This window comes from Bombina bombina, chromosome 2 (genome assembly GCF_027579735.1).
Source record: "Bombina bombina isolate aBomBom1 chromosome 2, aBomBom1.pri, whole genome shotgun sequence".
Taxonomy (NCBI): domain Eukaryota; kingdom Metazoa; phylum Chordata; class Amphibia; order Anura; family Bombinatoridae; genus Bombina; species Bombina bombina.
The window spans coordinates 119,198,656-119,222,205 of NC_069500.1; the positions used below are offsets into that span (position 1 = coordinate 119,198,656).

General features: G+C 37.8%; 1 protein-coding gene across 1 annotated transcript in view; it reads right to left on the reverse strand.

Moving 5' to 3' along the window:
* Positions 1–23,006, reverse strand: part of PLCXD3 (phosphatidylinositol specific phospholipase C X domain containing 3) — a 270,514-nt gene extending 247,508 nt beyond the window's left edge. Inside the window, exon 1 of the mRNA XM_053700430.1 lies at positions 22,882–23,006. Within this exon, the coding sequence (XP_053556405.1) occupies positions 22,882–22,984 (103 nt within the window). The 5' untranslated portion in view covers positions 22,985–23,006. The remainder of the gene's footprint in view (positions 1–22,881) is intronic.
* Between the last annotated feature and the right edge of the window lie 544 nt (positions 23,007–23,550).

The following is a 23,550-nucleotide window of genomic DNA, read 5'->3' on the forward strand; positions in this document are numbered from 1 at the left end:
CATCGCCAACACTAAATAAAGCTAATAACCCCTAGACCGCCGTCCCCCGACATCACCAACACTAACTAAACCTATTAACCCCTAAACTGCCGTTCGCTGACACTAACTAAACCTATTAACCCCTAAACCGCAGTTCCCTGACATCACCGACACTAACTGAACCAATTAACCCCTAAACCGCAGTTCCCTGACATCACCGACACTAACTAAAACACAAAATAAACCTATTAACCCCTAAACCGCCGTTTCCAAACATCGCCAACACTAACTAAACCTATTAACCCCTAAGCTACAGATCCCCGATACTCACTAAACCTATTAACCCCTAAACCGCAGTTCCCCGACTTCGCCAACACTTACTAAACCTATTAACCCCTAAACCGCAGTTCCCCAACATCGCCGACACTCTATAAACCTATTAACCCCTAAACCACCGTACACCCACATCGCCAACACTAACTAAAACACTAAATAAACCTATTAACCCCTAAACCGCTGTACACCCACAAGGCCAACACTAACTAAACATATTAACCCCTAAACTGTCATTAACTAACTACCTATTTAAAAATAAATATAAACTTAGCTGTGAAATAAAAATAAAACCTAAGCTAGCTACAATATAACTATTTACTAACTACCTAGTTAAAATAAATACAAACTTACCTGTGAAATAAAAATAAAACCTACGTTTACACTAATAAAACCTAACATTACTAAAAATAATAAAACCTAACATTACTAAAAATAAAAAAAAACTAAGATTACTAAAAAATTAAAACTACAAATACAAAAAATAATAAACACTAAAATTACAAAAAATAAAAAAACTATTATCACAAAAAAATAACAAATGCAATTATCCAAAACAATAAAAATTATTCCTATTCTAATACACCGTTTTTAAAAATAAATGAAACACCCCAAAATAAAAAAACCCTAATCTATAATAAACTACCATTGGGCCCTTAAAAGGGTGGCTCATTTGCTAAAAAATTACAACAAACACCCTCTAACATTACAAACCCCTAACCCCCCAAACCCACAAAATAAAAAAAACCTAATCTACCCATTGCCCTGAAAAGGGCATTCAGCTATTTTACTGCTCTTAAAAGGGCATTCAGCTCTTTTTTGGCCTATTAAAATAATAAAAGCCCTAATCTAAAAAAATAAAAAAACACAAAAAAACAAAAAAATACCTAACACTAACCGCAAAATCAGTCCTCACAGTTGCTGAAGTTCGGTGAAAGATCTTCATACCAGCGGAGGCAGAGCGATCGGTGGATGCGCGGAGGCGAAGGGCCAGGCGGAATTCCATCGATCCGACGTGGAGATCCTCTTCATGCGATCAACTGCCGCACACTGAATGCAAGGTACCCCTTTCATATTGGGGTACCTTTGCATTCCTATTGGCTGAAAAATTCAAATCCGCTAATAGGAATGAGAGCTGCTTAAATCCTATTGGCTGATTTGAACAGCCAGGTAGATTAGGTTTTTTTTAGTTAGGTTTTTTTTTATTTTGTGGGTTTGAGGGGTGGGAGTTTGTAACGTTAAGGGGTGTTTCTGTGTGTGTGTTTTTTGCAAAAGAGCTGTTAACTTTAGGGCAATGCCCTACAAAAGGCCCTTTTAAGGGTCCTTGGTAGTTTATTATAGATTAGTTTTTTTTTTATTTTGGGGTGTTTTTTTTTTTTTAAATAGGGTATTAGAATAGGAATAATTTATTTTATTTTTTTAAATAATTTCTTTTTATTGAGGTAAATTAAGTTGAGTACAAACATATTAAGGCAATGAAAGAGAAACAATCATATCTCTTTTGGTTACAACTGATATCCAGAACATCAAGGAATATGAAAGTATGTGGCAAATCACAGAATACAGAATACAATTAACAAAACAGGCTGGGGTATATACTACAACATCAACTGTCTTCTGCTCAACCCTGGATAAGGATAGTTTACCTCTTTATCTGGGCTACTTTATATAACCTTCCCGGGTGTGAATTTATACTCCCCTCTTTAGCTCTCAGTTGGAGAGACGTCCAACCTCACTGAATAATAGCCGGACAGGTGTGTCTAAACACCCCACAATTGTATATGTGTCATTCCTCCATGCCTCACGTTCTGTAAAGGTTCCCCAACCATTCCCATGCGAGGCCTGACGACCTCGCAAGCAGGGGTCACCACTCTCCCAAGGGACACGACTGGCTACAAGGGAGTCGTTATATGAGAGGGACCACCTCCTTAATCTAGAGGAAGTGACCTTAGGATCGCCCAAAAAAAAAAAAAAAAGAAAAACAACATTTCAACCAAGTACCCGATCCGCTAGGCAGGTGGAGCAGAAAAAAAAGGGAATATGCAAGGGTGAGACAAAGAGGATAGGAGGAAAGAAAGAGAAAAACAAAAACAAAAACAAAAAATTATAGGAGAGAAAGGAATAAGAAGTGTAAAGTTGTAGGCTTCCCAGAACTGAGGATCTTTAGGTATACAATACTCCTATGAGAAGAGATCACCGATTCTGGTATTCTCTCTGGTTTCTGTGGGACCAAATATCCCATATTTTCCAGTATGACTCAATTTTATTGAGGTGTTGGTAGAACCCTTTCTCCATCTGGGCATACGTTTCTAGAGTCTGTATAATGTCAGTCAAGGAAGGTGGGTCTGACGTTTTCCATTTCCTGGCGATGGAAATTTTGGCTGCTGCAAATATGAAAATAGCTAGCTGGCGGTAAGGCTTTGGTGTTTGCCTTGGGAAAATGTTCAGTATGGCCACCCTAGGTTCTTCTAAGAGGGACATTCCTACTGATCTACACAATCCAAAAACTTCCATCCAAAATTTTCTCAGGGCCGGACATGCCCACCATATATGGAGGTCTGTACCCACCCGTCCGCAGTTTCTCCAGCAAAGGGACGAATGAGACGGAGCGATCTGTGCTAGTCTTAATGGGGTGTAATGCCACCTAAGGCATACTTTCACAAAGAGTTCCACTGAGTTGGTGCAGTGAAGCGTCTTTTTAGTAAGTAAGAATGCTTGTGCCCAGGTCTTTTCCGAGATCTGAATTCCCAGGTCTTTTTCCCAGGCCCTTAATTGCCACACTGTACTGGAATTCTCATGCTTCATAATTAGCATGTAATGCATAGATAGTGACCTCGTCAGTGACGAGCCAGATTTCCATTTTTGTTCCCAGGAAGTCAAGGTTCTGAGGTCTGTTGATGGGAAACCCCAACTCACTAGAAGTGTATGGAGACATAGTCTTTCAAACATGAACCACTGGGGTAAACTTGAGCCTTCTTCCCTTAGCACTGGTTCTGCCAGCTTTAGGGTATTTTGCTGATAAAGGTCAGAGACTCTTATCAAATCCCACTGGCTCCACTGGGAGTGGTGTGAGTCAGGTAGGCCCCTAAGCAGGCCTGCAGTAGAATGGACTGGGGATGGGTGTGGAGCTATATCAACATAGTGTCTGATAGACTTCCAGCAACCAAGGGTTTGTTTAACTATGGAATTCTGAATGCCCACATCTTCAATTAGATAATTTGGAATCCAGGGCAGGTCTCTAAGATTGATCCCCGCAGGAAGAGAGAATTGTTCAACTCTCTTCCAGCCTGTAAGCATATCCGTCGTCCCCCACCCAGATATGTGGGACAGTCTCGCAGCCTCATAATAGGTGGTAATATTAGGAAGAGAAACTCCACCTAGGTGATACGGTCTTTGCAGAGTTTTCCTAGCAATTCTTGTTTTTTTCCCCTGCCAGATGTATCTAGTAATTAGAGCATTGAATTTGTCCAATAGGGCTTGAGGAAGGTTAATTGGGAGACACCGAAAATAATAAAGTATCTTCGGTAGGACGGTCATTTTGACCGAGGCTATGCGTCCCAGCCAAGATACCTCCTTAAAGGACCATGAACCGAGTAGTACTCTAGTTTCAGACAGGAGCTTTTCATAATTCTTTGATCTAACTACGTCCACCTTAGGACCCAATTGGACGCCCAAGTGTGTAATGGTGTCAGAAGTCCATTGGAATTGGTAGGACTCTTTGAGGATTTCCAATTCGAAGTGCGGTAGATGTATCGGGAGCGCTACCGTTTTGGCCAGATTAATCCTATAGAAACTATGAGAACCGATTAAAGATATAATCTCGAAGAGTGCCGGGAGAGAACCCATAGGGTTGGAGAGGAAGAGGGTAACATCATCAGCAAAAAGAGCGATCTTTTCTCCCCCCCCCTCCTCTCTCCTCCCCACGTGAGCTCAGAGGGACCCCCCGAATCCTAGGGGAGTTCCTAATCGCCTGTGCCAATGGCTCAATAGCCAGGGCAAAGATACTGGGTGAAAGGGGGCACCCTTGTCTCGTTCCATTAGTTACTGGGAAGCTTTGAGAGCAAAAACCCAGACCCACGACTCTAGCGCTCGGAGAGCTATAGAGAGCTTGAATGGCTAACACTATTTCTCTGGGAAATCCAAAGGACAGAAGGGTCTCCCAAAGGTACTCCCACCTGACCCTGTCAAACGCTTTTTCCGCGTCCAATGACAGGGCCAGTATGGGTATCTTCCTTCTATCCGCTTCCGAAAAGATGTTTAAGATGCGCCTAGTGTTATCAGGGCCCTCTCTTCACCAAGTGAACCCCACCTGGTCTGGGTGCAACAGGCTCGGGACAATAAGACGTAGCCGATTCGCCCATAGTTTAGAATAGAGCTTGACATCTATATTGATCAGGGAGAAGGGGCGATAACTCCCACAATGTGTTGTGTCTTTGTTAGGTTTTGGAATAGTGAGGATCGTTGCCTCTAAGAGCTCTCTCCTAAAGGAGCCCTTCTCCCTGGCTTCGGCAAAAGTCTGAAGTAAGAGTGGTGAAATTTCTGGGCGAAAGGTCTTATAAAATAAGGCCGGGAACCCATCAGGTCCCGGTACCTTCCCGTTTTGAAGTTGAGTAATCACAGTTTTCAGCTCAGAAGCTGAGAAAGGGGTCATAAGTCCCTCGACAGCCGTCGTAGACAACTCGGGCAGATGGAGGTCTTTCAAAAAGGCCTGGATCTCGGCACGCGACGAGGGATTAAGCTCCTCCTGTTGTTGGAGGTTATACAGGTTAGAATAGAATGCCCTAAAGGCATCTCCTATATCTTTTGGAGAAGTAACTCTGTTGTTTCCATGATTTATGGATAGGATGCGAGAAGAGTCAACCCTCCCCCTCAGTTTTCTGGCCAGAATGGTAGATGCTTTGTTTCCCTGGTAGTATAACAGCTGTTTGAATCTGTGCACCGCCTCTTGTACTCTGGATAGCTCTATATCTTTAATTTGGGCCCAGAGGGTTAATATTTCCTCCGCCAACTCTGGGTTAGGATTAACCTTACTGAGTCTTTCTTTAGACCGGAGGTTAGCTACTAGGAGACCCAATGGGGCCCCCTTTTGCTTTTTAACAGAGGCCTGTTTGTGAATACAAACTCCCCGTATATATGCTTTAAGGGCTGCCCATACTGTCTGATGCAAGGGAGTAGAATTGCTGTTGAGAGACAAAAATTCCTGTATGGAACTTCTGATCAACGGTTGGAAGCTCGGGTCTGCCCACAAGGCGGTCGGGAATTTCCAATGGGGTCTTGCCGATGAAACCATGCCAGAATCTAGAGACACCATAAGGGCATTGTGGTCCGACCAGGAACAGAGCTTAATAGAAGCACTTTTAATTATATTAAGCGTCCAGGTATCTGTGAAAAAATGATCCAACCTAGAGTACGAGTGATGGGGCCTGGAATAGTATGTATAATCTCTAGCAGTTGGATGGCAAGCCCTCCACACATAATATAGATTATACTCTGAAATAAGTTCCCTAAACTTCTTGGCCGTGGATATTGAGTATGGGTCAATCCTCTTACCCTGACCGACCTTTTTATCCAAGAAGGGGTCCCAAACCATGTTGAAATCCCCTCCAAGGATTAGTCTGCCCGTCTTTATTCTACACACATTTTGAAGGATATTTTTCAGGAACCTAGGTTGGTTTACATTAGGAGCATAAAGATTCACCATTGTATAGACTTGACCTTCAATCTTACATATTAGAATGAGGTATCTCCCTTCTGGGTCAATTTCAAGATAGATTTGCTCATAGCTGGTCAGTCTATGGATGAGGATTGCTACCCCTCTAGTCTTTTCTGAGTGAGTAGCCGAAACAAAGTTAGCAAAGTATTGGAACTTAAATGTAGAGGGAAGGTTATGTAACCAATGTGTTTCCTGAAGAAACACCACCTGTACTTTATTGGTTTTCATATAGTTAACCATAAGACTACGCTTAGTGGAGGAATTGAGGCCCTTACAGTTCAGGGAAGCAAAGGTGAGGGCAGGCGTGGAGATCCTCATTTCAGAGGGTATGGGAAGTAGGCAAGAAAGAGAATAGAGCAGCAGTATCAGGAGAGATAGAGAATTAAAGCAAAGAAAGAGAATGGAATCTGCTCCACCTACCTGCACACCAGCTCTTAAGTATGGAAGTTGCAGTGTGTTTATTCTCATATCGTGTCCCCTGTAAAGACTGAGATCCGCTGTATGGAGATAAACAGGAAATCAGGCAGAGAAACAACACAGACACCAGGCAATTTATATGATTGTTTCTGATCTAGGTGGGAGTTACCACACATGAAGTGGAGTATGAGTTGAAGACTCTAGTATAAGTTATTACTCTAGGTTATAACCTAGTTATAAACTATACTAAAATATATATGTGGCGGCACTATTCAACGCCTAACAAAGAATTCACAAAAGGATTAACGGTGTGTGTAAATTCCTTGATCTCATCAAGATGAGAAATAATCTTTTTGGGGGGGAGAGAATAAGGATCTAGTTTTATATCCTTTGTCTGGGTATCAGGGTTTTAGCTACTAAGGAGGAGCTAGGGGGATAACGGGAGGAATTTGGCGAGAATAACTCTTGAGTCAGAAAGACTCTACCTTAATATGATTAGGATTTAGCCCCTCTCAACTTGTAAATTTAACTTGATGTGCCTATGGCACCTAAAACCTATAGGATATCCTAACCAATGTACAACTTATATGAATACAAAAAACAAAAAAACAAAAAGCAAACAACAAGCAATTACAGTAGAAAACATAAATACATTAACAGAACCAGTTAGTATCTGAAAATTTACTCTGAAGTGGCTATATTAAGTAACTCTACTGTCTCCCAGAGGGGTGACTCTAGGTGTGATGGAACACGTTATTCGAGCAGATTGCTAAGGATCAAATCTGTCTTTACTAGTGAATTTCTATTAGTCTTAGATCCAGTAACGCTAATATGACCTAGTCAGATATGCATCCCTGAGTACGTACAGGAATTAGGGTCTCAGGGCAAATAGATTATTTACACTCAATCTAGGAATCTTTTTTTTTTTTTTTTTTGTCACTACTTTATCTTTGCAGACTTGTCACTAACTAAGTTAGGGGAGTCATGTCTGGTCTTATCTGGACGTAATAGTAGTTAAATGTCAGCTATAGATATTTTTTGTCTTATCTAGAGGAGATTCCCAATGTATGATTTACTCAGACAGATAAAATTATCCTATTTGAACTCTAGGAGGCAAAATGTAACATTTAAACATTTGAACATTTAAACAGCTTATAATATACAGAGACTACTCTTTATTTGGTACTTCCTATGTGAAAGTCCCATCACTCCAAAGGGATACATATAGTTACCCCAATGCTGGCACTGTCAATGTGGATGACTTTTGGTTGGACGCTACATCATGTCGATCAGGTGGTTTCCTCAGTGGACTGGGTTCTAGAACCAGATGCTGACCCCCCTAATTTCGGGCCTAGGGAAGGTCTTTGGGGTAAAGGAGCCCATTCGGGTGCCGTGGCTTGAAGAGGAAGTGAGGACGAGGGGATTGACTTATTAGGGTTAGTTGGAAGTCTCTGAAGGTCCCAATTTTTAAGTAAGTCCATTCCATCGTTTACAGAGGAAACTGTATGGGTAGTACCATTTCTGGTGACGATGAGTTTAGTCGGGTAACCCCAGCGATACTTCACATTATGCTGTCTAAGGACCTGTGTGAAAGGGGTAAAGGATCTTCGTCTCTGGAGTGTGAACTGTGACAGATCTGGAAACACAAGTATGGATTGAAATTTTTCAGGTAATGTAGGTTTGTTAGCCAGTTCTCATAATATCTTTTCTTTGTGGGTAAAGTAGTGGATTCTGGCCAAAATGTCTCTAGGTTTATCCGCTGAAACATTTCGGGGTCTTGGGGTGCGATGGACCCTATCTATAAGGAAGTTTGAATTGTCCAAGCCAGCTAGGAACAGGATACAAAAATCTTTGATGAAATTTTCAAGGTCCCCAGCTGCGACCTCCTCCGGAACTCCCCTAAATCTCAAATTATTTCTTCTAGACCTGTCTTCAAGATCCGATAATTTAAGTTCCAGGTCAGATATTTGGATTGCGAGACTTTGAGAGTATGACAACAAATTTTCATGGTCAAGTGCTAGGTCTTCATGTTTTCGCTCTAAGGCCTCGGTTCTTTCCCCTATCACCGCCATATCTCTACGGAGTTCAGCCGCTGAGCCTTTGATAGCCTTCGTAAGGGTATCCTGCAAATTATTCATACGTTTTGAAAGAGTCTCAACTATGGCAGCCGCCACATTATCAAGAGGCGGGGTCTGGCTGAGATGGGCTTGAGATATAGATTATGTGTCCTGCTCTTCAGGGGAATGGGTGTCTTCAGGAGAGGAACTTCTATCCTCTCTAGGGGTAGATCAAAAATGGTCGACCACTGTTCTCCTGGGCTGACTTAGGTGTTTGGGCTTTTTCTTATGGGATTGCGACATGATGCAGACAAAGTTACTGTACTTGCTGTTGAAAGAAGAGATGCTCTTTACTTAATCATGCACGATATTGTATTTTGTACTTTTACAGCTCTCGCCTCCTCCCGACCCCCCTCCATCTTGTAACCCTGCATATTCAGTGAGAAAGCAACTGAAGCAACTTTAGGTAGCCTCTCTCCTGGGGTAGTTTGTCAACTAATGACAATGCCGGGACAGGGAAGTGGGATATGACCCACTGAGAAAACCTCAGAGGGAGATGATAGGAGAGAGGCTTGTGTTTGCTGTAAAGTAACCAGCAGTAGGCAATGCAGGACCAGTGACCCACCAGGTAGAGGTCTCCCAGAATTCAGAGAAAATGAAGATCTCTAGACCCTTTAGATGAAAGGGGGTAGATGTACACAGTAAGACTTACAGTCCAACTAGAGATCTGTCCTTTACAGTCGGGCGGTCTGGAATTGAGAAACACAAAATGGCACTTATTCAATTGTAGTAGAGAAAAAGGAGAGAGAGGGGTTTGTAGAGAGCTATATGCTAAGGTCTTATATCATAGCTTGCAGCAGTTGATGCATGGGATTTTATGTGAGAGCACCTTTATTATCTAGATCAAGCGCCCAGCAGCAATAGTGTAGTGCAGGTCTTTTCCCACTATGCAGATAAAGTTATTCCAAAGGTAATATGGAGGATACAGTAGTTTGGCTACCTCTTTATTAATTTCCCAAATATTCTCTGTAGCAGTATATCCTGGGATAAAGGAGCAGAGATCAGGCTTTGAAATATACTATTTCCAGAGTGTAATTAATCTACTGCTGCCTATTCCATGCAATTAAAGACAGTTCCGTCCCTGATGAGCCCACCTCTGAGGCCTATGCACAGTATTACTGAAGGGGATGCCAGGAATTGGGCCAGTATATTAAATCTCAATCCAATCCGTTTAGTTAAGTGTCCCCCTCTAATCTGATGTGAGCGCTTAAGCTCCAGTGGCGCCTGTATTAATTATTTAAATCTGTCTCTCTGTTGCTGAGGGAAAGGGAGAATAGGAATAATTTTTATTGTTTTGGATAATTTCATATTTTTTTATAATGGTAGTTTTTTTATTTTTTGTAATTTTAGTGTTTATTATTTTTTTGTAATTGAAGTTTTAATGTTTTAGTAATCTTATTTTTTTATTTTAGTAATGTTAGGTTTTATTAATTTAAGCTTAGGTTTTATTTTTATTTCACAGGTAATTTTGTATTTATTTTAACTAGGTAGTTAGTAAATAGTAATATTGTAACTAGCTTAGGTTTATTTTTATTTCACAGGTAAGTTTGTATTTATTTTTAAAGATGTAGTTAGTTAATAATTGTAACTTTAATTTAGGTCTATTTTAATTATGTTAAAGTTAGGGGGTGTTAGGTTTAGGGGTTAATATAGTTTAATTTAGGTTGATGTGGGGGGCAGCGGTTTAGGGGTTAATAGGTTTAGTTAGTGTTGGCAATGTGGGTGTATTGCGGTTTAGGGGTTAATAGGTTTATTTAGTGTCGGCAATGTCAGAGAACTACGGTTTAGGGGTTTATAGGTTTAGTTAGTGCTGGCGATGTTTAGGAACTGTGGTTTGGGGGTTAATAGGTTTAGTTAGTGTCGGCGATGTCAGGAAATTGCGGTTTAGGGGTTAGTAGGTTTAATTAGTGTAAGCGATGTCAGGGAATGGCAGTTTAGGGGTTAATAGCTTTATTCAGTGTTTTAGTTAGCGTTGACGATGTTGGGGAACTGCAGTTTAGATTAGAACAATTAAAAATTCTGAATATGAATAAAGTATGGATCCAAAAATTCGGAAACCGATTTATTCATTTTTGGAATTTTTCGGGATTTTAGTTATGGTGCCGATTCGGAAATTAGGATTCATTCTAATCTCCCAATCTGCCAAAATTTCGTCTGAAAACAAAATTCGGCCAAAACGAATTGCACATGTCTAGCTAAATGGCTGTGATTACCTTTTTTTCAGATGCCTCACAATATTAGGCTTTCTATAGAGACTGTTAACTAATAAACAGCATATGAAATGCATTAGTGCGACGCCAACAAAACATCTGTAGACTCTGCACTAACTGACCAGACATATGTATCATTATAAAGATTTATTATGTTCAAACTATTTAATTGTTAATGATGTAACAATGGTAATTATGGAGGTCACTCATTTTATGGTTATTCTTATATAACAGCTCAATTCATTCTTAAAAGGATATGAAGCCCAAAGATTTTATTTCATGATTTAGATAGAGATTACAATTTTAAACAACTTTCTAATTTACTTCTATTGTCTAATTTGTTTCATTCTCTTTTTATCATTTGTTGAAGGAGCACTAATGTACTACTGGTTTCTAACTGAACACATGGGTGAGCCAATGAAAGTCGTTATATATATATATATATATATATATATGCAGCCACCAATCAGCAACGAGAACCTAGGTTCTTTGCTGCTCCTGAGCTTACCTAGATAAATCTTTCAGCAAAGGCTAATAACAGAAGGAAGCTAATTAAATAATAGAAGTAAATTGGAAAGTTGTTTAAAATTGTATTCTCTATCTGAATCATGAAAGAAAAATTTGGGGTTTCATGTCCCTTTAACTCTTTTACTTAATAGATCTATTATGATTATTATTATAATTATTGGTGCAAAAAATCATAAAAGGGTTCAATGCTTAGCTAATGACCTGAGTCTTCTGCTATTTTGCCTGGGAGTTTAAATATCTGGTGCAGTCCAAAAACCCATATTGTACTGTACAGCTCACGATTTAGCAATATAGTCTATTCAAAGCACCATATTGTGATATAGTACTTAACATCCTTTAAATAGATTTTGGGTAGTTGTTTTTTTATTTACTGTACAACAGATCATAATACATAAATAACAAAGGCAAAAAATAAAAACATATCCTCAAGTAAACATACAGTTTAATATTATATAACATTAAAATCAATTTCAATCAACATCCTTGTAGCACAAAGAGTTTTAAGAAGTTGTAATTGTATTCATATTATAACAGTGGCTCAACTGCAAAGTCTCTTCATCAATATGTAGTAAACACTTTTCTCAAGTCAATTTGAAATACATAGGCGCCAAATGAGCAATTAATCAACTGACAAGGTTCCATCTAGGTAGTCTGTCTGTCAGTCTTCACAATGAGTAGGCAGCAAAGACTGTTCTTCTGCTGCCCACATATATCATTGCACAAGGAAATCCTTGAGCAGTAGTACCTTCTACTTTGCCAATCTGCCCAAAAAAACAAGTTTGGAATGATGAAACTTCAACACCTCTGAAGTGCCAGAGATGTTAAAAAGTAGCGGTCGTACTGCCATTGATTCTTAAAGGGACAGTAAAGTCAAAATTAAACTTTCATGAACCAGATAAAGCATGCAATTTTAAACAACTTTCCAATTTATTTCTGTTATCAAATTTGCTTTGTTATCTTGGTATCTTTTATTGAAGATTAATACTAGGTAGGCTCAGGAGTGTGCATGTGTCTTTAGTACTCTATGCTAGTAATGTTTTGCAACATTGTATAACAAAGCTACAAATAATGTTGCAAAACACTGCTGCCTTAGAGCAGCGGTCGCCAACCAGTGGTCCGTGGACCACTGGTGGTCCACGAGAAGATGTTGGTGGTCCTTGACACCATCAAGCAGGAATTAATCTCCTTATGGTGTCACCCCTGTTACGCCACATTCTAATAATTTTCCCGTGCACAAAGCCATTCCACCTGAATTCCAGTAATTGCCATCCAGCAGATCAGCCATATCCCACCAGCATTATAGTAATTGCCAGTAACATCAGTCGTGGTTAGCTCACATCCATATTGAGAGCTTTCTGATATAATCTTAATTTATGACTTCAATGTCTGTCCATGATCATAAGTAGTTTTGAATAATTTCTAACTGGGGAGGAAACTTGGAAGTCTTGTAGTCCTTTTAAACATAATTATTTTTTCCTACTTTCTGCCTCTGCCATCTTTTGAGCTGGAAACACTCACCCTTCATCTGTCATTTGGAAGTATTATCTCAGTTGTCATTATTAGTTAATTCCAATTCTTAAAAATGTATAAATATATACATAATGTAAACTTAGCTATGTTTATACTAGTTGTGTACAGTATGTGTGTGTGTGTATATATATATATATATATACAGTATATATTATTATTATTATTATTATTAGCCGCCAAATTCTGTACCTTTTAAAAAAAAAATCATGTTAGTGTTCCACGGGATTCATAATTGTGAGTTTAGTGGTCCCTGATGTCCGAAAGGTTGGCGTTCCCTGCCTTAGAGTACTGTTCTGTTTGATAACAGAAGCGAATTGGGAAGTTGTTTAAAACTGCATGCTCTATCCGAATCATGAAAGTTTAATTTTGAATTTAGTGTCCCTTTAACTTGCGCTAAGCAAGCTCACATCAGCGAACCTTCACTGCAAGGGATCTAAAACCGCCTTGGCTGCTTAATATTTGAAGATTTAGGTGAGGATCTAAGGATAATTCCACAATTATTGAGGTATACAAATGTCAATAGGATTCACGATTCAACGTTAATTAAATAAACATAAAACCACAATGAGAAATTGCTCTAATTTGTTAGAGCATTTTTATAGCGCTATTGCTTTCATCTAACTGTCCCCAGAGCAGCTATGCACTACATATCCTGAGCTGAGCAAATGACACAGAGCAGTATTTATTTGTAGTCTCTAATCACAGGCCTGTGTCCAGTTGAATAGTGGTTGTGTATAGCCATTCTAGAGCTAATTTTAACAATGTGTTTAACAATTAAGAGGGGTCACAGGCAAGCAGTAATGCAATAGGAAAAGCTCCAATGGGTAACTGGCTTTCCTTTTTGCTGCTGTAAGCAAAATAAATTTAGGACTGGACTTGAACTATACTAATCATAAATAATAAAGGCCACAGGAATTTCCAGAGATATGGGTAAGGTAATCTATAGCATCAATAATAAGGGACATGTAATGTTTGTATTAGGTGCGCATAGTATTATGGGTAGAAAAGTAAAAACAAAGTAAAGTGAAAGCTTCTTGAAATGTGTGATGGAGCGTCCGGCCAGACTGTACTTTTATTGTTTAAAATTATTTGACTTCATTTTTTCTTCAGTTGCAGTCCAACTATTGTTTTATTGTGATTTTATCTTGTCTTTATTTTGCCACATTATCCTTTTTAATATAAATACATATTCATTTTTAAATAACTTGGGTATTTGTATTTATTACATAGAGATTTTTTTTTTATTTTTAGTATAAAGCAATATTGAAATAATTTCATGTGTCATATTTCAGGTATTTTCTGACCGATGGACACTAACTAAATTAAAGGATACTAAACCTAACTTTTTTTCCAATGATTCAGATAGAGCATGCAATTTTAAGCAACTTTCTAATTTACTCCTATTATAATTTTGTCTTCGTGCTCGTGCTATCTTTATTTGAAAAGCAGGAATGTAAAGCTTATAAACCGGCCCATTTTAGGTTCAGCACTCTGGATAGCGCTTGCTTATTGGTGGCTACATTTAGCCACCAATCAGCAAACGCTACCCAGGTGCTGAACTAAAAATAAGCCGGCTCCTAAACTTTCCATTCCTGCTTTACAAATAAAGATAGCAAGAATTAAGAAAAAAATGATAATAGGAGTAAAATAGAAATTTGCTTAAAATGACATGCTGTATATGAATTATGAAAGAAAAAATATGGGTTTAGTATCCCTTTAAACTATTAATACTTATTCCAGTTGTATGCCTGCAAGAATAATACGTCAATACCCTAATATAAAAAAAACTTGAAATCATCAATAAATGATGCCTCATTGGCTTAGTAACTATTACATATGCAACACTGATGTACTTCTCATTTTTGAGAATAATTTTAATCAATTGTTATACATGCAAGACACCTTTACCCTTTTAACAAAAAAGAACTAATTAGAGCCTATATTAGGAGTCGTTAGTTGTACGCTAAGTTAATTAGCAAGGCACATTGTGTACTTTGGTCATTTAAATCGACACAAAAAAAATGTATTGACATATGATATTTTACTTCTAGTATTAGTGCAGGAAACTGTATGCTTAATTTGTGCATATTTTTAATATAAGTAAATATAAAACCGAAAGGAAAGAGAACACCTACCTAATTTTGACAGTTGTATCTAATAAACATTTGCTGTCATTATTTTCTTGAGACCTTACTGTAGCATGTTGGCAGGTAAAGTACGCAACTTGAAGCTGTGAAAACTGGCTGGATTTGACATGTTGACTTAAAGTTGGTTCCAAGTCAATTATGTGTGAATAGTTAGCTTGCTATACTTCTAATACAAAGTCAGCTATATTTTTTTATTATAATAACCATTTTTAACTGTCTTGAGATATGCAAGTCAGACGTATAGTACTGATTTGTTTTACAGAACAGTCAAGTAGTAAATTGTACTCCAAGACAGCTATTTAACCTGTCTACTGAAACATTACAATATTCTTAAATTATTACATTAAAAAATAACATTGAGCTTCATTAGATACAGCTTCTTATGAGTTATACTATCTGTAGAGATTAGGTTGAATTTTTTTTATGTGTTTATGTGTTGGAAAAACATAATGACAGAAAATGTCCCATTATTAAATGTTGAAAACAGTCTAATTTCTTCATCTTTGTGCATTTTTTAAAAAATAATCCACTAGTAAACAATATACAGCCCTGTATATCTTAGTATACAACCCTCTGAGTGATAAGGATAATCCCGTAAGGCCCTATATTTAAAAAGGCTGAACTCATCTCTTATATGAAGAGAAATACAAGTTTTTGGAAGCATTAAAATATAACCTAGCATGCTTAAAGAAATACTAAACATTTTTTCTTTAATGATTCAGATAGAGTATGCAATTTTATGCAACTTTCTAATTTACTCCTCTTATCAATTTCTCTTCATTTTCTTGGTATCTTTATTTGAAAAGCAGGAATGTAAATCTTATTTTTGGTTCAGCACCTGGGTAGCGCTTGCTAAATGTAGGCACCAATAAGCAAGCGCTATCCAGGGTACTGAACCAAAAAGTGGCCGGCTCCTAAGCGTTACATTCCTGCTTTTCAAAGAAAGATAGCAAGAAAAAAAAGACAAATTGATATTAGGAGTAAATTAGAAATTCACTTTTAAGTGCATGCTCTATCTAAATACTTAAAAAAATGTGAGTTTAGTATCCCTTTAATATTGCTCAATATTATTTTACTGCTGTAAAGACTGGTGAACCAATAACTTTTCATGAATATCAACTACTGGAATACATGTTCCCTAAAATTGGAACCTAAATTACACAATGCACTTTAAATGGACTAAAGCCCAAATTAGTGCACTTTAAAGGGACATCAAACGCAAAAAAATATTTCCTGATTCAGAAAGTCCATACAATTTTAAACAACTTTCCAGTTTACTTCTATTATCAAATTTTCTTTGTTTTCTTGTTATTCTTTGTTGAAAAGCAGGGATTTAAGCTCAGGAGTGTGCGCGCGTCTGCAGCACTATATAGCACGAATTTTGCAACCATGTTATACATTAGCAAGAGCACTAGATGGCAGCACTATTTCCTGTCATGTAGTGTTTCAGGCATGTGCACGCTACCTACCTAGGTATCTCTTCAACAAAGAATAATATTAGAAGAAAACAAATTTGATAACAGAAGTAAATTGGAATCTTTTTCAAAATTGTATTCTCTATCTGAATAATGAAAGAAACATTTTGGGTTTTATGTCCCTTTAAGAGACTGACATAATTTCATATACATAAAAAGTAATTTTCTAAAATATGTTATTTAAAATATGTTTACATAATTTTAATGAAACTACATTTAGTTTGTGTTGATCAAATAAATCACATTATATTTTATTTAATTTATGTGCCATTTGGAAATATTTAGTTTCAAAGAATGCCAAGAAATCCAGTCTGCTTATTGTATAAACAGCCTTAATATATGTAAAATAAATAAATAAAAAAAGCAGCTGCAGATGCCTAATGCAGCTGCTGCCATTAATTTTCGAGTATCAAGCTTATTACCATATATTTAATAAACATCAATTATGTTTCCATGAACATAAAGCTAGGTTTTTAAATCTAAACTTCAGTACATTATGTTTCTTATCAGACAATTATTAATCTAAACATATGGTTCTTTTCGGCCACAGTTACTATGTCACACATTAACATTACAGTACAAACTAGTATATGGATAAATGGTAGATGGCCTTGTACTATTTATCATTATGGTATCAAATGAACAATAATTATTTTATAAATCATTTAGTGCTAGAATACAGTTGAAGCTTTATTTTAATGTGCGCCTGTAAAGGGGCAAATTTGCCAGTTTACGGGTGGTGCAAGTTAAATAACAAGCCATTACAAGTGGCTGGTTAATGATCCTGGGAGCGCTTTACGCTTAGCGTAATTAACCAGAGGTCAGACCTCTGGTTAATTAAAAAAATGTCCCCTCCCCCCAAAAAAAGAAAAAAAAATGTCCCCTTATTGCCCCCAAACTAAAGTGTACAAAACAGTTATAAGGGGTTAAAATGAGGAGATGTGGGGTGTTAGAAAAAAAAAAACAGCACTGAAAATTGTATTTACATTGAAGTCTATGGGGACTGTGTGTTTACATGAAATATATATGAATATGCTTATATACATATATATTTATGTGTAAATATGTGTATATACACATATAAGCACATAAATATATATGTATATATTCAAGTACATATATATGTTAAAATTGCTGCCCAACACTGAGTGACTTACCTCCTGCTCTGCGCTAGGTTCTTTGCATGTCTCGCGGCAGGAGAACGAGGCTCCCATTGGAGCTTATAGAAGTGCACTCTCATGAGCACAAAGCTCCCAGGCAATGCGAATGTGAGGTTGCGTTTGCATTGTGCGTCACTTGTAATACCAGTGCAAATTTGCATGTTGGTGTTACAGAGTGGAGAGCGAATATCGAGTTTGCGAAAGTGCAATTTTGTACTTCACTCGTAATCTAGCCCTTAGTGTTTTTCTCAGTGGTATTTAAAGCCTTTTAGCGCATAACGCAGGCTTTTGCTGAATCACAAAAAATGATAGTTGTATTTACTACTCAAATTAAAAGTACTACATTTATTGTACATTTTAAAAAAAGCTAAAGGCAGTGAGGGTCGGCCTAAAACTAAAACTGGAAGGAACATAAAATGACATTGGTAAATTGCTGTAATCTGCTAATTATTTTATTATTCCACTACTGTTGGAACAAAACTAAGGCCTAGATTACAAGCGGAATGTTACTGATAGCTCTGGGTGCGCTATCAATATTGCGGACCAGCGCACAATCTGGTATAACAACTGAATGGTAAAACAGAATTACCAGAGAGTGTTTAGCGCCCCCTATACTTTTAATGGATAGCGCGCCCATGCTAAGCATTGCTCATATTACACTTCTGATCCTAAGCACATATGCTGTTTGGGTCATCAGCCATGTTCACTTCCAGAACAGTAGTGCATTGCTGGTCCAGATATAACTTCTATGTTAATAACCCCTTCTATGATCAAATTAACTTAGTTCTCTTGGTATCATTTGTTGAAAAGCATAGCTAGGGTACAGAGGTGTAACTAAAAACCACAGGGCCCAGGTGCAAGAATCTAAGAAGGGTCTCCCCCACCCCCCAAAAAAAGGTGAATTTGATACATATCTTTTTTTTTTTTTTTTTTACTTTTAACAGAAAAAAAAAATGTGAATCAGATTTCATGTGTGCAAACGGAGGCACCCTGTGCCCACAGTCTGTCAGATGGTCTGACCCCCTATCATTGTATATAGTGACACTGTTGAACCCACCAGTACTGTATATAGTGAGTTAGTGACACAGTCTGTAATCTGCCGGTGAGATGGCTGGCCTGCCCCTCCCCGCCCCAGTACTTTATAAAGTGACCACAGTAGTCTGTGACATGGTCCAGCCCCCCCCCCATACTGTGTATAGTGACACTGTTTACCCCCCGCCCCCCCTATGCTGTAGTAACAAGGTCTGTAATTTGCTGGTTCCCCAAACATACACACACACACACACATACATGCATAAATACACACACAGTCACATACACACACACACACACACACACACATGCATAAATACACACACAGTCACATACATACACACACACATACATACATGCATGCATAAATACACACACAGTCACATACATACACACACACACACACACACACACATACATGCATAAATACACACACAGTCACAAACATACACATACATACACACACACACACACATACATGCATAAATACACACACAGTCACATACATACACACACACATACATACATGCATGCATAAATACACACACAGTCACATACATACACACACACACACACACACATGCATAAATACACACACAGTCACAAACATACACATACATACACACACACACACACATACATGCATAAATACACATACATACACACACACACATACATGCATAAATACACACACAGTCACAAACATACACATACATACACACACACACATACATGCATAAATACACACACAGTCACAAACATACACACACACACACACACACACAGTCACATACATACATACACACCAATGGGTAAAACAGAAACACTAACCCCTGTAGTCAGAGACACTAGTGAAGCATCATGTCACACTCACATGATATCAGTGCAGGCAGTGGCAGATCAACATTTTTTATTGGGAATTTATTTTAAAAAAATTTTTTTTAAAGCTGGGCCCTCACCCTTGTGGGCCCAGTCGCAGTTGCGAGCCTTTGGATCCCCTGTAGTTCTGCCCCTGGCTAAGTAGACTCAGGAGCGGCAATGCACCACTGGGAGCTAGCAGTTTACTATACACATATGCCTCTTCTCATTGACTCACCAGATGTGTTCAGCTGGCTCCCAGAAGTGCATTGCTAATTGTGGATTTAATCACACCTGCTTATATGCAAGCCATAGTGCAACAATAGCATAACTTAATCACATTAGAGCATTTCTTTCAGCACTTTCACATCTCTGTAAACACCAAGGTCTGTACAAGCAATAGTGTAATAATTAGATGCTCTAGCACAGTGGTCTCCAAGTAACGGCCCTCAAGATAGCTTCATATGGCCCTCCCTTGTTTATCAGGTAGATCATTAATTGGGCCCTTCATTTTATTAATGGTTCTACGTAAGGTTGCCACCCGTCCCTTAAAATACAGAACACTTATAAGTTAGACATGCTGCAGGGTGGAATATGAATAGTGCTGTCCAGAAACACAATACATGTTCCTCCCTGTACACCCTGCAGCATGTGTAACTCATAAGTGTCCAGGAAAACATGGCTTAGGTGGCAATTCAGGCACTCACAAGATAACTATAAAGACCAGCATGCATTGTCCAGTGTAGACTCCCACAATATGCTGCTTGGATAAATGCCCTTTTTACTCTGTTATAAAGTTCCAGTATGATCACTTTACATGGCATTCACAATATATAGATGACTATGTATATCTATTGTGAGATACAAATACCATCTTGCGCTCCTACTTGGGTAAATGTCACTTCTAGTTCCTAGTACATCCAGTTTGAGAGCACTCACTCAGTTAAAAAGCACGCCCACAGGAGAACACTTTGTATCATTAAGCTAAATACACCGGCTCTAGAACATGTGTGTGTGTAGGGGGTTCATTTTCCTCCTTATTCCCCTTTAAGATCTAGGGGTTTTGCAGGTCTAGAAGGTGGCCAGCTGAAATAGGAAACTAATGCATTTATAGGGACATGAACATAATTTGTTTCCGTCATCATCACAAAAAGATTACAAATTAAATGAGCTAAAAACAACAGATATTAGCAATGTCTTATAAAACTAATTAGTGTGCATGATTAAGGAGGTGTGGTCTTGTGCTTTGATGCAGTCATGGGAGATGTGAGCAACTGATAACTGTATATTGTGAAATATTTTAACATGCTTAGGTGCAGCTCTTTGATGCACAATAAAAACATAGAGTTTAAAGTGCCTTTCAATAATTAAAGGGATATTAAACCTGCATTTTTTCTTTCATGGTTCAGATAGAGCATTCAATTTTAAGCAACTTTCTAATTTACTCCTACTCCCTGGGTAGCGCTTGCTGATTGGTAACTACAGTTAGCCACCAGTCAGCAAGCATTACACAGGTGCTGAACAAGAAAAATGAGTCAGCTCCTAAGCTTACATTCCTGCTTTTTCAAATAAATATTCCATAGAATGAAGAAAAATGGATAATAGGAATAAATTAGAAAGCTGTTTAAAATTGCATGCTCTATCTGAATCATGAAAGACAAAAATTGGGTTTCATATTCCTTTAACCATAAACTTGCAAAATCAATCTGAAGAAGCACACATTACTAATAAATTATGCTAACTACAATGTATGTATATATTTAAAAGAAAGGCACTGCATCCTTCCTCACAAAAAAAATAAACAAACAAAAAAAAACAATCAAGCATATATCTCATCATTACTGGACATTAGCAACATCTCAGTTTATTCCACTGATTCCAACACAAAGCACACAATTTAATCTGAAGTATTTATTACTACTTAATAAATTATCATTGTATAAAAAATATACACTTAAACATATTGCTGTCCTTTTTCTGGGTCACATTTAATATTGGTTTTGCAAAACATACAGTTCTAATACAGAGACTGAAGGCAATTAGCAGAGAAGAGCATATGACAAGACTTTTTGTAATGCAGAGCCCTGGATACCTATCAAGTGTCAATGTAGCATTTGTTTTAATTTATTTAAAACAAAAAAATCACAGTTCTAACCAGGCAAATCTATGATAAGCTTAGACCTGGCTACACTGCAGGGTAGTCAGATATGTAGTATTTACTGCACAGAAGTAAATGTAAAGGTTACATTGCTACAAGCAGAGCAGCTCCAGGCAACAGATTGCAAAATGATCTATTTCACTGCACAGAAAGGCTTCCAGTTTGGAGCTTTGGAAATGAACGTCTGTGTAGTGTATAGAGCTCATACTGCTACTCCCCTGCAAAAAAAGCAATGACAGGCTGCATTGTGCAAACAATATGCCTGGTGTGACAAGACCTCAGTCTCATTCTGCAACATGTGAGCTGCCTCTGCTCTGAGACACGATAATGGACAATATAGCTAAGTTCCCTTTTACTGGAGACATGACAAGAATATGAATGAATAACATGCTTGATATAAAGCAGAAACCATTAGGCGATATCAGTCTATTGCCATATAGCATTAAGGATCAGAAGATCACAAAAAGCATAAAGCTTTTGCCCTATTTCTTTTGAAATACACATACTATTTTAAATCCATTGTGCAAGTACTATATAAAGCAGCATTGCACTCAAGGACTTACCTCCTCCAACTTTGGAGGTCATTTAAAGATGTTTACCATGTGCAAATTAAATGTGAATCTTGCAAGTACACATCATGTACATAGACCTGCAAATACCTTCTATGCACCATGAAACAATAACATTGTATTTATTACTTTCAAGTCTTATCTATCCCACTTACAGTAATATGCAGCAGATCACAAAGACACAAGACTGGAGCAGTCACTTAGCAATGCTGTGCTATTCATTCACAGTGACAGCACAGACCTCACACAATCAGTGTATTGTGTACAATACAGCCATAAATATATTGTCATGTATGTCTATAGAGATGTATGCAGCCATGTGTTTACGCACACAAATTGATATATGTGTGTGTGTATATATTATATATATATATATATATATATATATATATATATATATATATATATATATACACACACATACATACACACACATATATACAAACATACACATGTATATACATTTATCAGACATGATGTACTTGTGATTCTGTACATCCTTAATGAAATTGTTGCTCCCTTAGTAAATAGACATTGAGATTTGAGAATAGAATGCACCGTTGTAGCACGTATTTAATACATCTGTACATCAAGTTCCAAATAAAAGATCCCCCCCAAGAAAATAAATAAATATATATCATACACTGCAGCCTACCTGGAATAGCTAAACTGGTGAGGGGAACAGCATGGATCCTTTCTGGCAAACTTGCCATCCAGTCTGCGAATTGCAGATCGGTCTTCCCTTGAGATGAAGCCATTCTGCTTGCACACACACTCTCTGCTTTCACTCAGTCTGATTCCTTTCTCTGTGTCTGCTGTGTGTTAGCTCCAGCCCTGCTAGAGTTTACACTGCTCTGTACCACACCTACAGGATGGCGCAGGCACATGCTAATTTCACTCATTAGTATAAGGCTCCCTCTCATTCAATGGAGATATTTTCTGGCTGTCTGAAACCACTGCTCTGTTTCTTAATATCAGTTGCTCATTTTAATTGGATGACTTTCTGATTGAAAGTATTGTTTTGCTTTATGTAGTACTTTCCTTTTGTCTGTCTTTATAATTAAAACAAACATTGATCTCATAAGAACACATAATTAGAAACACAATATAAAGATACTACTGTATACTGATGGCTGATGTAAACTCTTGTTGGTACAAGCTTAGCTTGCTACTCTTTATTTTGATATTAGGAAACATCGTTGCCATGTGTCCGTTCCACTGTCTGGGTAATTTTACAGAGAATCTGATTTACTAAGAAAAAGAACAGACCACCTTCTTTTTAGATGTGTTACTGTTTGTAACTTTAGGTCTAAACCGTTGTTCT